At 37.9% G+C, this 12,465-nt stretch overlaps 1 protein-coding gene and 1 non-coding gene across 14 annotated transcripts in view; both read left to right on the plus strand.

Moving 5' to 3' along the window:
• UBE3D (ubiquitin protein ligase E3D) overlaps positions 1 to 12,465 on the plus strand; it is an 83,983-nt gene that overhangs the window by 10,731 nt on the left and 60,787 nt on the right. For all 13 annotated transcript variants that reach the window (XM_035322470.1, XM_035322473.1, XM_035322467.1 and 10 more), the window contains 4 exons: positions 3,160 to 3,229; positions 5,836 to 5,905; positions 6,743 to 6,851; positions 9,998 to 10,167. In XM_035322470.1, coding sequence (XP_035178361.1) covers positions 3,160 to 3,229; positions 5,836 to 5,905; positions 6,743 to 6,851; positions 9,998 to 10,167 — 419 coding nt within the window. The remainder of the gene's footprint in view (positions 1 to 3,159; positions 3,230 to 5,835; positions 5,906 to 6,742; positions 6,852 to 9,997; positions 10,168 to 12,465) is intronic.
• On the plus strand, positions 844 to 933 carry TRNAY-GUA. The gene is given in 2 exon segments: positions 844 to 880; positions 898 to 933. It is a non-coding gene; the product is annotated as a tRNA-Tyr (tRNA).

Genomic DNA, 12,465 nt, shown 5'->3' on the forward strand with positions numbered 1-12,465 from the left:
AATTAAGCATGCTAAGAATTGCAATTCTGAATCTCTTTTCCTTTCTAATATATATTTTCTGGAAAAATATTTTTGTAAGAATTTTCCAAACTGTTTTCCAACCCTTTAACACTCAGGTATGTTATAGAAACAATCACATTACTAATTCTGTGTAGTTATATTCTATTATTACCCTTATCAGCAATTCAGTTGCTCATGCATTTGGAAATTATATTTGCCCTTTGTTCAGTACCCTCTCATTAATAACCCATGTTTGGTTAGCTACCATCGTCTGATTTATTTTGATTTTTGCTGTCTTTTGCTATTATAGTGTGTACTGTTAGACTAAGCATAACTTACTTAATGAGCTAGACTGGTGTGTAAAAGTTACCAGTCTCCTTTGTATACCTCTCCACTCTTATTAAGGCAGGAAGTCCTTACACCTCTCCACAGAGCATCCCTGGTCTAATGACAGACCACATGTCCCCCAAGGCCCCTGAGTTGGGATTGATTACACAGTGATGCATTATTCAATGTTGACAAGAGTAATTGGAATTGGAAGTCTGTATAGTCTGATCCAGGTTCTGAAGACAACCTGTAATGGACACACCTCAAAACTTACCTTTTTAAGATGAAAAGTGTCCCTAGGACTATTGCATAGATTTTATGTAGCTCTTTTTTATTTTTATTTTGTAATGTGATAGGTCACAGGGCACCACTTTGTGTTCTGGATGTTAGTCCAACAGAGCTATCTGGCATCACACATTTTAGAAATTGAATATTGAAGAGTATGGTGGTGGTGATGAGTAAAATCTGTGCTCCCGAAGAAGTGCACATGTATTCACTCAAAGAAGCAGGCAGGTCCCTTCGATAGCTCAGCTGGTAGAGCGGAGGACTGTAGAGGTGCTGCCTGCAGGAATCCTTAGGTCGCTGGTTCGATTCCGGCTCGAAGGAGACAGCTCAAATTTTGAGCCAGTATCATGCTCAGGTGGCCAAGAAGGCCAACAGCATCCTGGCATGCATAAGAAGCAGTGTGGCCAGCAAGGCTAGGGAAGTGATTGTCCCCCTGTGCTCGACTCTGGTGAGGCTGCACCTTGAGTACTGCGTTCAGTTTTGGGCCCCTCGCTACGAGAAGGACATGGAGGTGCTCGAGTGAGTCGAGGTGCTCAAGCAAGTCCGCAGAAGGGCAATGAGGCTGGTGAGGGGTGTGAGGGGTCTGGAGAAGTCTTACGAGGAGCTGCTGAGGGAGCTGGGATTATTTAGCCTGGAGAAGAGGAGGCTCAGGGGCGACCTTATTGCACTCTACAGGTACCTGAAGGGAGGCTGTAGCGAGGTGGGGTTGGTCTATTCTCCCACGTGCCTGGTGACAGGACGAGGGGGAATGGGCTAAAGTTGCACCAGGGGAGGTTTAGGTTGGGTATTAGGAAGAACTTCTTTCCTGAACGGGTTGTTAGTCACTGGAATAGGCTGCCCAGGGAAGTGGTGGAGTCACCATCCCTGGAGGTCTTTGAAAGACGTTTAGATGTAGAGCTTAGGGATATGGTTAGTGTTAGGTCAGAGGTTGGACTCAGTGATCTTGGAGGTCTCTTCCAACCTAGATGATCCTGTGATTGTGTCAGGCTATGGGAACTGTGGCCCTCTTTTGCACAGGTCACAGAAAAAGACAAATGCAAAGTTTTTCCCCTAAACTAGTTTAATTTATGCTAAATTTAGATATTTTTGTAGACTTACATTGCTGTATGATTTCTTCAGGTTGATAGTGACTTTTCTGGACTTTACCAAGCCTATAAGATTAATAGTTGTTAACTACGTATGGTTATGTTTATGCACTATATTTTGAATTAACAACTGTAAAATTGTTTATACAAAGAGCACAAGTTAAAATCCAGTTTGTCTTCTTATTACGTTCCTGGGATTTTAAGTTCCAGAAGGGTTTATTAAGTCAGGAACATCACTGTGTTTGCCTGAATGTGTTAGTTCCAGACCAGAGCCATACCATAATACAGCCAGCTTAATAACACAACATAGGACCAGTTCTGGAGTTTGTAGTTTGTGTTAAAGTAGGAATTGTGCTTGTATCTTTCTATTGATACTGAATTTAAATATGAACACTGGAATTAATAAGAGTGTTACTAGGTCAGATCACAGGTTGATCCAGAAATGAAATATTTTTCAATGGGCAGTAATAGATGTGTAACAGTAAGGCATATATTGAGGGATGTTTCTGCAGGTGTAGAAAATTGTCTAATGAGATGTTGTTATCCATGATTTTACTATTTAATAAGCCCTTGATGAACATTGTTTCCCTGAGTTTTTGAAGACTTTTTGAACCAATGTATAGTTGTAGCATGAAAAATATTTTCCTGTGGTGAGTACTGAGTTATACTGTGCCTTATTGTGCCTTGTCCCTTCTTTTTGTGTGATTCAAACCAGATTATAATTTCACAACACGAGTTAGTGAGTATTAGATAACTTTTCACTCTGTAGCTTTTCCTCAACATTTGTGATTTTATACATCTCAGTAATGACCCTCAGTTTTCTGCCTTTCATGCCTTCTCCTATTATGTGTATTCAGTTCACATGTGGGAACTGTTCTGTACCTCTTACAATTAATTTTTGTCAATGCTTTTTCGACTTGAAGGAGAGGGATTGTTTGAGAACTGAATCCATCACACTGTTCTGGAATGTTGTATGTTGTGTTCTTTAGTTCTTTCCTAGTAACTCTGCATACTCTGGGGACCTTTTCTGCTTTTTGCTGAAATGGAATTCCTATAAACCTGTCCACAGTGACTAGAACTTTTTCCTGAGTGATGGTAGTCATGTTACAGCATAATATTTTGTGTATATATTTAGCAATATTTCTTGTGTGCGTTATTTTGCCCTTATCAAAGTTGAATTTACCTCATCACATTGTCACTTGGTATTATGAGATTCTCTGGTTATCTATTAAAGGTTGTGCTGTGTGATCAGTAATATTGCCAGATTTTAAAATTAATATGAAACTTGCAAGCATGTAGAAGGCTGTAATAGTCAGTGCACATCTCTGTATATGTAAACATAAAGATAACAAACTAAAGTGCAATGTTAACTATATACTCTGGAGAATAGGTTAAAGTTTCTTTTTCATTCGTTTTTCAGAATAGTTGAGCAACATTTAAATGACATTTCTTTATCCTACAGAAATCAAAGGAAAATACCAGAGTATTTTGTAAGCGCTGCAAGGCAATGCTGGGAGAAACGGTATCATCAGGTATGGCAAGTACAGACTAAACTAGACTTGACTGCTTCAGCCAATGGGCACTGGAGGTTAAAAGCGCTGGGGAAAAATAGTTTAACAGACAAATGCAGGGCTGATTACTATGTGTTTGTGTTGTTCTCTTCTGGAATAGATGAGATTGCTTTCACTGTTAGACCTTGAAAGTGACTTACCGTGCAGATTTTCCTCATCTTAGTTTCTCTGGCATATTAAATTAGTTGCAAAGCTTTGGAAGACAGGAAGAAGGATGTCAGTTTATTATGAATCCCAGTAATAAAGGAGACCTCAAAAGTTACAGATTGTTTATTTTGCTGTCAGTCCTACTGAATAATGGAAAGGTTAATTCAGAACTTGGTCAGCAAAGAACTAGAAGCTAAAGATATCATTGCTAACAGCCAGCCTGATTTCATGGAAAGGAAATCTTATCAAAGAAACATGTAATATTTCTCATCAAGTAATGATGAAATTATGAGATTATTGGTTTAAAAGCTGTCATTATATTGAATCGTTAGGGCTTACCTGAAGTAGTCTAAATATGAGTGTCTGATGGTCTTTAAAATGCAGTTATTAACAGGAGAGAAGTGATAAGGCTGTTAGTAGCAGGGTTCTTTCTCTCATTCTCCCTCTGCTCTACTGCAACAGTGTGAGTCCAGCTCAGTTCAGAGAATATAAAAACTTTAAAGAAAATGCAAAGCCTGTTTCAGAAATAAGTGATGAGGGAGACAGAAGACAGTTACAGAAGGTTCCGATTTTCCTGTACAGAGATCTAAAAAGTACAGGCTTTAAGAAGACCACTTTTAAGGTAAGGTGTTGGAAACCCCACAAAGCAAACAGTCATATAGCAAAAACAGGGGCTAGAAAAGAGCTTCATGGATTGTCATGAATAAATGCCTTCACCTAAGTCTTTAGCAACCAGTACTTGATATGATTGCAGGGTATGGGAAAAGGGAAATAGCATGTAGACGTGCAAAGGAATTGTCCTGGACTTCATGCATTACTGAAGTTAGATAGCTTGTCAGTTGTTTTGAGCATGTTTCATCAGTAGTGTAGGAAATTTACAGGGAGTTCAAAGAACAGACACGTTTCATCAGTAGTGTAGGAAATTTACAGGGAGTTCAAAGAACAGACACAAATTATTCAGAGATGTATAGCAAAGTCTAGACAGAACCATTTCTATGAGAAGAGACTAGAAAGCAGGTTTGACTGTCACGCTTAGGTGCTTTATTATGAGCAAAGATATCAGTGCCTTGAAGATGAAACTGGATTGGAATGGTGTAGCTGTGGATGCCAGATCCGGCTTTGCCTATCCATCCCCCAACTATTGCTACATGCTCTTAGGCTTTTTTGTTGGGAATTCCTACCTTCTACCTCTCTGCAAGCAAACATCTCTTCGATTTCCAATGCCCATTCAGCAATGGAACCAATTCCTTGCTCAAGATAATAGCTGTAGACCTAGTATGACTGAACTGGCTTCTTTTTCTCCTGTCTCTTAGATCTAGGCACAGCATGGAGCAGACTAGAATTAAGCTTTGAGGTAACATATAATTTCCTAACAGTGAGGATAATTAAAAAAGTATAATGCTCATCTGGACAAGGGGTGGGACTGCCAAGCCTTTGGAATCTTTGTAATAGGATTAAGTGTCTTTCTGAAAAGCTTGCTTTCATCCAGTTTTAATGGTGTGTGCAGACAGAGGTCAAATGGGTCAATCCCTTTAAATGGGTCAAAACCCTTTAAAATTTATGGAATTGATGAATCCTTTTTTGATGTTCACATGTTAAGGCTTAGTGGAATGAATTTATTATTCTGTATACTTGACCTGTTCTGCTTGCTCTCTGGTTAGGCAGTGTTTTAGCCTAGACCCAGAGCTTCAGTGTGATAATCTTTGACCTGACTTTATTGGTGAAGATTAAATTCTGAACTCAAACTCTTCCATTTAGTACTAAAAGGATATCTTAGTGGAGCTTTTTGGGAACACTTGCATTGAAATTTGGAATGTATGGTTTGTATATTAGTGTTAAGTTAGTGCAATTTTTGGGAAGAGGTTCTATTCTGCTCTTTGAGCAAAGAAGAAAATTATTCCCTTGTGTGTGCTGTGTGTTATTAAAACTGTCTCTTGTGATTCACTGCAGCATTACTGAGCAGCAGAGGGTACTAAAATACTTATGTAAGCTATGCTGATCTCAGTACTTTAGGAAAGTTATTTCAATTCATCTTTCAGGTTTGGCGTTGTAGCAGTGCGTAATGGGCAAGAGTTAATTGGCACCAGCAAACATTAATACATAAAACATTTCAGACCAAGTGTTTTGGCTCTTGCTTACTTTGTTTCATGTTGATTGTTCCTAGTGTTGAACAGGGATCAATATGAATGACAAATTGCTGATCATATAATTAGCTCAGAGCAGTTTTCTTTTCGTGTAATATATGTTTTCTGTTTGTGGTTGCTTCTCCTCCCACATACCAAAGCAGGAATTTGATCACCTGCTGAACCTCTTAATTGAATGCTGAACAAAAATTTAATTATCGTATAGTGATAGTGACTTACAGCTTAATCTTAAAAATTTTGATTTTCTGTTGTATTTAAATGTGTTTGTCATTTCAGATACTATTAAATACTATGTCACTGAGGTGATTGTACAACCATCTGAGGGAAATTTCAGCATAATAGCACGGTAAAAAAAAATCAGATAACTTGCTTAATTTTATATTTTGGAAAGGATGCTAGAAATGTAGGAAAATTCAGTTAATTCACTAATTAAGTATAATAAAGAAGTGCTATCAAGTTTTACATATTCACAGACAAGCATTTGAAAGATACTGTAGCCTGTATTCACTCATATAGTTGTGTTTTTGTCTTTGCATGTGTGTTTATAACGTAAAGATAGTACACAGTTTGTTGCAGCGTCCCACTATTCTGACAATAATCCAGAATAAATAGTTCAAAAAAACAACTATTTTAAGTTTTCATGGCATGTGGTGACTAATTATTGAAATGGAAGGCTACATTACGTAAAGTTAAGTAAAACTTGCAATGTTTAATTGTGGGGTTTTTGAATTTTCAAGTAATTCAATTTGAACTTAAGATTAAGATGATAAAGAATTTGATCTAGCTGTCTTCTATTATGCATTAGTCACGGGTCTTTTGTGAATTATATTTGAAATATGTGCATTGTTCTGAACTTTGCTGTGTTCGCATTTGTAAGATATAATAGGGAAAAACTTTTACTCAGCATTTGACATTTGTTGTCAGTCAAAGTAAAGGATTTGGAGTAATTTAGTCTGCTGATCTGTTTTAAAAAAATCTACTAAAAGATGCTGTTGCAGGAAATAAGTGCTCTGGTTGGGGGAGAGACAAAGATAAAGAAGCTACATTTCTCTATAAAAAGTGATTATGGGATGTGGTGGAATTTACAATTTGGAGTTGTTCATATACTTGCACTGTGTTGGTATGAATGACTTTGACAATGTAGTTGTTATTAAAACAAATAACGTGCTTAATTCTTAAACAGGTTTCAATTTGTACAGAGCATGGTTGCTCAGTGTCTTATGGAATTGTCCTCTGCTAAAAGCACATTTAGATTCACCATAAAAGGGGATGATGGAAAGATCTATATTCTGGTAAGTTTTTTTTATCTTATAAAAAATTAACATATGAATTGCAGCTTGTAAAACACATTATTTATGCTGCTCGTGATTGTATGTGTAAAGCAGAATTAATTCAAATTCTTGTGTTGAAGTAGTTCTGAACAGTTCATGTAAGAAGCTTTCCCGTTTTTTTTTTTTTTTTTTTTTTTTTTTTTTAATGTAAGCAAAAGTACGTGTAGAAACTTTCTCATGCATAGAGTAATGAAAATACTGCAGATGCACCACAAACAGCATAGTGTTGTGGTTTAACCCTGACAGGCAGCAAAGCACCACCCTGCTGCTTGCTCACTCTCCCCTATTGGCTTGGGGCAAAGAAATCAGAAAGCTACAGGTGAAAAAGCTCATTGGTTGAGATAAAGGCAGTTTGTAGGTAAAGCAAAAACTGTGTTCACAAGCAAGGCAAAGTAGGGAACCCATTTGTTACTTCCCCGTGGCTGGCAGATATTCAGCCACTTACAGGAACGCAGAGCTCATCATGGGTAATGGTCTCTTGGGGAAACAAATGCCATCATTCCATGTGCTCCCCCTCTCCTTCTTTACCCCAGTTTTATTGCTGAGCATGACACCACCAGGTGTGGGCCATCCCTTTGCTCAGCCTGGGCCAGCTGCCCTGGCTGTGTTCCCTTCCAGATCCTGGTGCACCTCCGGCCTCCTCACTGGCAGGGCAGCATGATGAGCAGGAAAGGCCTTGGCTCTGTGTAAGCACTGCTCTGCAACAGCTAAATACATCAGTGTGTTAGCAGCATTATTCTCAACCTGAATCCAAAACACAGCACTGTAACAGGTACTCTGTCCCAGCCAAAAATCAGGATGCACAGAAATAACGTTTTCTACTAAAAAAAAAAAAAAAAAAAAAAGGAAAAAAAATCGACTTTGCAATATATATTTCATTTTCTTTCTCATTGCTCCAATGTTTCTTATTTGTAATCACTACAAGTTCATCAAATTTTCTAGCATCTTTCACAAATACATTTTTAGGTCAGCAAGAACTAATGTAGTCAGTACACTGCATTGCAAAGTGAAGTGCAAAAAATAATTGCCAGTTATACTTGATGTTCTAATGCTATTAAACTTGGTTAAGCTTTATATTTAACTAATAACAGATAAATTCCTCAAACTTCTAAGATGGATGGGAATTTGAGTCTGGAATTACTTTAATACTGAACACTTGGTCTAACCGGAGACGTTTTCTTTTAACCACGTATAGGCACAAAATGAAAAATGTTGTGGTAGAGTTTGGGGTAGCTGAATACTAACTCCTGTCTTTCAGTAATGAGTCAAAGTTGGTTTTTGGAGTCGGATTCAGCAGTGAGAGGGAAAGGGGTGGGAAGATAACCCAAGAAAAGAAATGTGACAAAATGGGAGAGACCTGTCTGTCAGATACAGATTCATGGACCATGTCTTAGAGGGCCTGAGCAGAACAAGTTTGTATTTGCCAAGTCTGGAGAAGGGGTCATTGAAGCAATCAAGATGTGAGATAATGAGTACCTAAATTACTAATAAAGGACTGTTAGACTGCGGTTGAGACAAGGACATACTCTGAACAAGTGTTAGAATGCTACTGTCAAAAGTTACATATCAACACTTGCGATATGTGAAGTACTTTCAGGATGACTTCATACATACAAGATCGGATGGCTTGGATGCAATTAAATGGATTAATTGCTTTCTCTAAAGCAAGCTACAGAAAAATTTTGACAGCTATAACTGCATTGTTCCCTCGACTAGTTTTAAGGACAGTCACCTTCTGAAAAGCATCCCAGGAGGCTCCTTCAAAGGAAGCTGTTAACAATTTCAAAATAAAGGAACTCAGTTTAATTAAAGCTAAGTGTGCTGGTAGTACTGACCCATGTGTGTAGGACACTTCTGTTTCATCTACATTTTTTCCAACACGTCTGCGAGACTCAGCTTAAAGCACTGTGTGTAATGGCCCTAGCTAGTGAAGTATATAGGTTCAGGCTATGAATGTGTTCTGTGAATTACCAGAACGAAATCAAAACAGCCACTCGCTAAGTGCAGTTGCTTGTCATCATTCATGTGCATATGCTCAGGTGGTTATCACCTCCAAAACTTCTTTATCTCTACATCTCTTTCCTTGTTCACAGAGCTTTCACTGTGATGTGCTGAGCCTTGGGCTCTGATAAACTGTGATATATATGACATGTACTGTGTGTCCTGTTAACAGTGGCTTTCTCCCTTCATGGGGGATGTCATATATCTGCTACCTGGCATCATGCAACTTGTTTTACTTGATTAGGTCATGAGAAGCAAAAGATTATGGTCTAGTGAGCAGCACTACCTAAAATCTGTTTTCTGTGATAAAGATTTCATACACAAGCATTTTATACTGGCTCAGGACTTGTAAAAATTAATTTCCATTGGTAACTCAGATCACTTCACTACTCTGGGCTATGAATAAACAAGAAGCCTGACTTTTTTGTAGTGCTTAGCATCAAAGCCCTGAATCCAACTTGGAACGCTAATACACAATCACACAGATGTTAGATAAAATCAGTAAAGTGGTGCAAATAGTTCAGATTTCTCAAAATTCTCCCCAGTATATTTCCCATGAACTGCTGTGAGCAACTACTGTTGAAGAACACCAGTCCCCCGATCATATTTAATTAAGTTTTGTTTTCCAGGTAAGGCTCTGTTACAGCCTTCTGTACATTCCAGCTTTACCTTTAGACCACATTATTTGCTATCTTTTTCCTTGCATGTCTTAGCTCTACCCGGTCATAACTGTATGTTTTCTAAAAGTCCTTACTTGTTGGCACTTCCAGTGGGCAGCCTTTCAATTTCCTGTCTTTAGCACTCAGCCATTAAACACCATATGCTCTACTAATTCCTTAAAATAAATAAATAAATCTTATTAGTGACTGTGATGTATCAGGCATCAGTTTTATTAACTCCTGTTTTTCTTCTCCAGAGGCTGAGCAGACTGTGATAAGTAATAGTGAAAGTAAAATGTCAGTTTGTTTGTTAACACTTCCTTAGGAACTGTCAGAATGTGGCTTTTGTATCAGCTGTTCATGGCACATCAGATTTAGGATCAGTGTAAAGGAAGAAATTGAAATTGATGTCATCCTCAGTAAAATAAATTATTTCTTCATTTATAGATATGGCTTTTAAATTCTGACACATTGCTGGTGGAGTCTTTAGGAAGTTCCTCCTCCCACAATGTTTTTACGCTGTTTGAAGATATTTTCCTGCCTAACTCTGGACCAGTGGGGACCTGGAGTGCCATCAAAGTTCTTTACCAGCCATGCATTAAGAGCAGGAATAAAGAGTAAGTATAGCCTCTCTGGCCTCAGATTCTGATCTTTGTTTCATTTTGCTTTTTAGGTGAGCAATATTTTTGAAGTTTTTTGGACAATCCATTAATCACACAGGTGTACATACCTTTTAAACTTATACATTTATTTATTTTTTTAAACAAAATGCCAGAGAAATAACAGATTTAGCCAAAGTGAATCTGGTGGTTAAATTTTGGAGCAAAAATTTTAATACATGGACAAAAGTGTTATGTTGTACTTGCAGGCATATTGATAACTTGGGAGATGACACAAATAGAAGTTGTTTCCTGTACACAGGAGAGTAATGTGCTTTTTTATTTATTCATTTTTCCCTATATTAACTCACAGTGTACTTTAGAGCTTGGTTTATTGACAAAATATTTACAAACCTGCTCCATTCTTCATATTTCTCCTGAATAAACTCTTCAGTTCACGTTAACTTTTTTTCTTGCTTTCTTATAAGTAAGCCTAAGAACATCAGGTTCCCCGTTCATAATGTCATCTTTTTGTGGTAACTGCTCCAGTTAAGTATTTTAAGAGTCAGAAGAAATCTGCAGACGTCCATACAAGTTTATGTACAAGTTGTTATGAACTATGCTAATTCATCCTTTTACCTAAGGTCATGTGCTGGAGCAGGAACCCTCTTGTTTAGTGCTGTAGCACATTTTGCACCATGGGTGCACCCACAGTGCTTTAGGGAGGACAGAATAATTTGGGTAGCTTTCAGTGGTGTAACCAGGGCATGTAGATTTAAAATAAAATTTAAAAAAAATAAAAAAAAATTATCTGGTTGGATTTGGTCTATTCCAGTATTGCAATTGCCTGTAGATTTTAGATCACAGAATGACAGGATGGTTGAGGTTGGCAGGGACCTCTGGAGGTCAAGCCCCCTGCTCAAGCAGGACCCACAGAGAGCACGTTGCCTAGAGTAGATGAGTAGGTAACTACTTCAAGTGTCCTCTGTGGAAAACTACTTCTTTCTGAGATAGCTTTCTCAGCTTACACTGACTGCCCAGAGAAGCTGAACTTTACTTTTAGTGTAACTGTCTAAGGCTAAGAGTTACTGGAAATGAAGAAAATACGGCTTTTGAATCTGAACACGGTAAATAAGTGTATCTAAATTAAATAGTGTGATTAAAACTGCTGTTTTATTTCCTGTAATGTTAACTCAAAAGGATATATTTAACTGCCACATTAGATGGGGGTATGCAGCTGAACGGCACTGGTTCAGAAGAATTAGCAGCAATATATTTTCATTTGCACAGTATTGATTTTAGTGTCTGCAGATTTTAATTAAACACTTTTTGTCTGATATGTTGCTGTTGTGGTACTGATATGTTGTACAGAGGTAAAATGAAGCATAAAACTAAATAAATATTTAAAATACATGGCGGATGTGGATTTTTATGTGACACAAATATATTAGAGGCTTAGGTGGACCAATTATTTTTTTAAAATCTGTACCTGCTCACAGTTGAAAATGAGGGAAGGGTTAGTTTTATTGATCTCTTAAAAAAAAAAAAAAAATGTGGCCAAAAGAGCAAAAATATTCAAACCCTCTTTTTTTCTGAACAAAATATCTGATTTCTTGAATAGTGCAAGTTTCAAATGTGTTTTAGATACCATATTCCAATAATAATACTTCAGTTGCTTGTTTCTGCATACACACCTACCCTTTGAAATGCTGCCAAGGTTTTGGAGCCTATAGTCTGCTCTAAGGGACTAGAACATCGTTCTGAGCTTCGTGTTGTCTGTGAATGAAAGCAGCATCTCCAGAATAGTGACTGAGATGTAAAATCGAACAGGACCAGGGACGCGTGTGGAGCCTTAGGAATTAATTATTAACAGCTTTGCTCCAGGTACTTTTTTCCAACCAGCTCGGTATGTTAGGTTGTGTCACTTATGGACATTCAGCAGCTCAAAAGGCACTGTGAAGTTAAGACATGGTTAGGTATATCCACACACGCTATTTATAGTGTGGCTTTTGGCATTTCTCCTTGCAGAGCCCTATTCCACTGATCTTTGAGGGTTGCCTTTGAAGTCCTCTATGGATGCAGCCTTTGCATCTTACTTCTTGAGCTATTAAACAGTGCTGGAAACATGTGTGTCCTATGTGTGATAGCATGAGTCCTGGGTAGGTCTGCCTGCAGTTAGGCTCATGGCTATTATGGGATCTTTATGAGCAGTCCTGCAACTAATTAGTTGGAACTATATGCAGAGGAATAGTATGCTGTCATTCCTTGGTGAAGGATGCCCCATGCATTTTCCGCTCTGTTCTTACTGCAATATTT

Source organism: Oxyura jamaicensis, chromosome 3 (assembly GCF_011077185.1).
Source record: "Oxyura jamaicensis isolate SHBP4307 breed ruddy duck chromosome 3, BPBGC_Ojam_1.0, whole genome shotgun sequence".
In the NCBI taxonomy this organism is placed as follows: Eukaryota; Metazoa; Chordata; class Aves; order Anseriformes; family Anatidae; genus Oxyura; species Oxyura jamaicensis.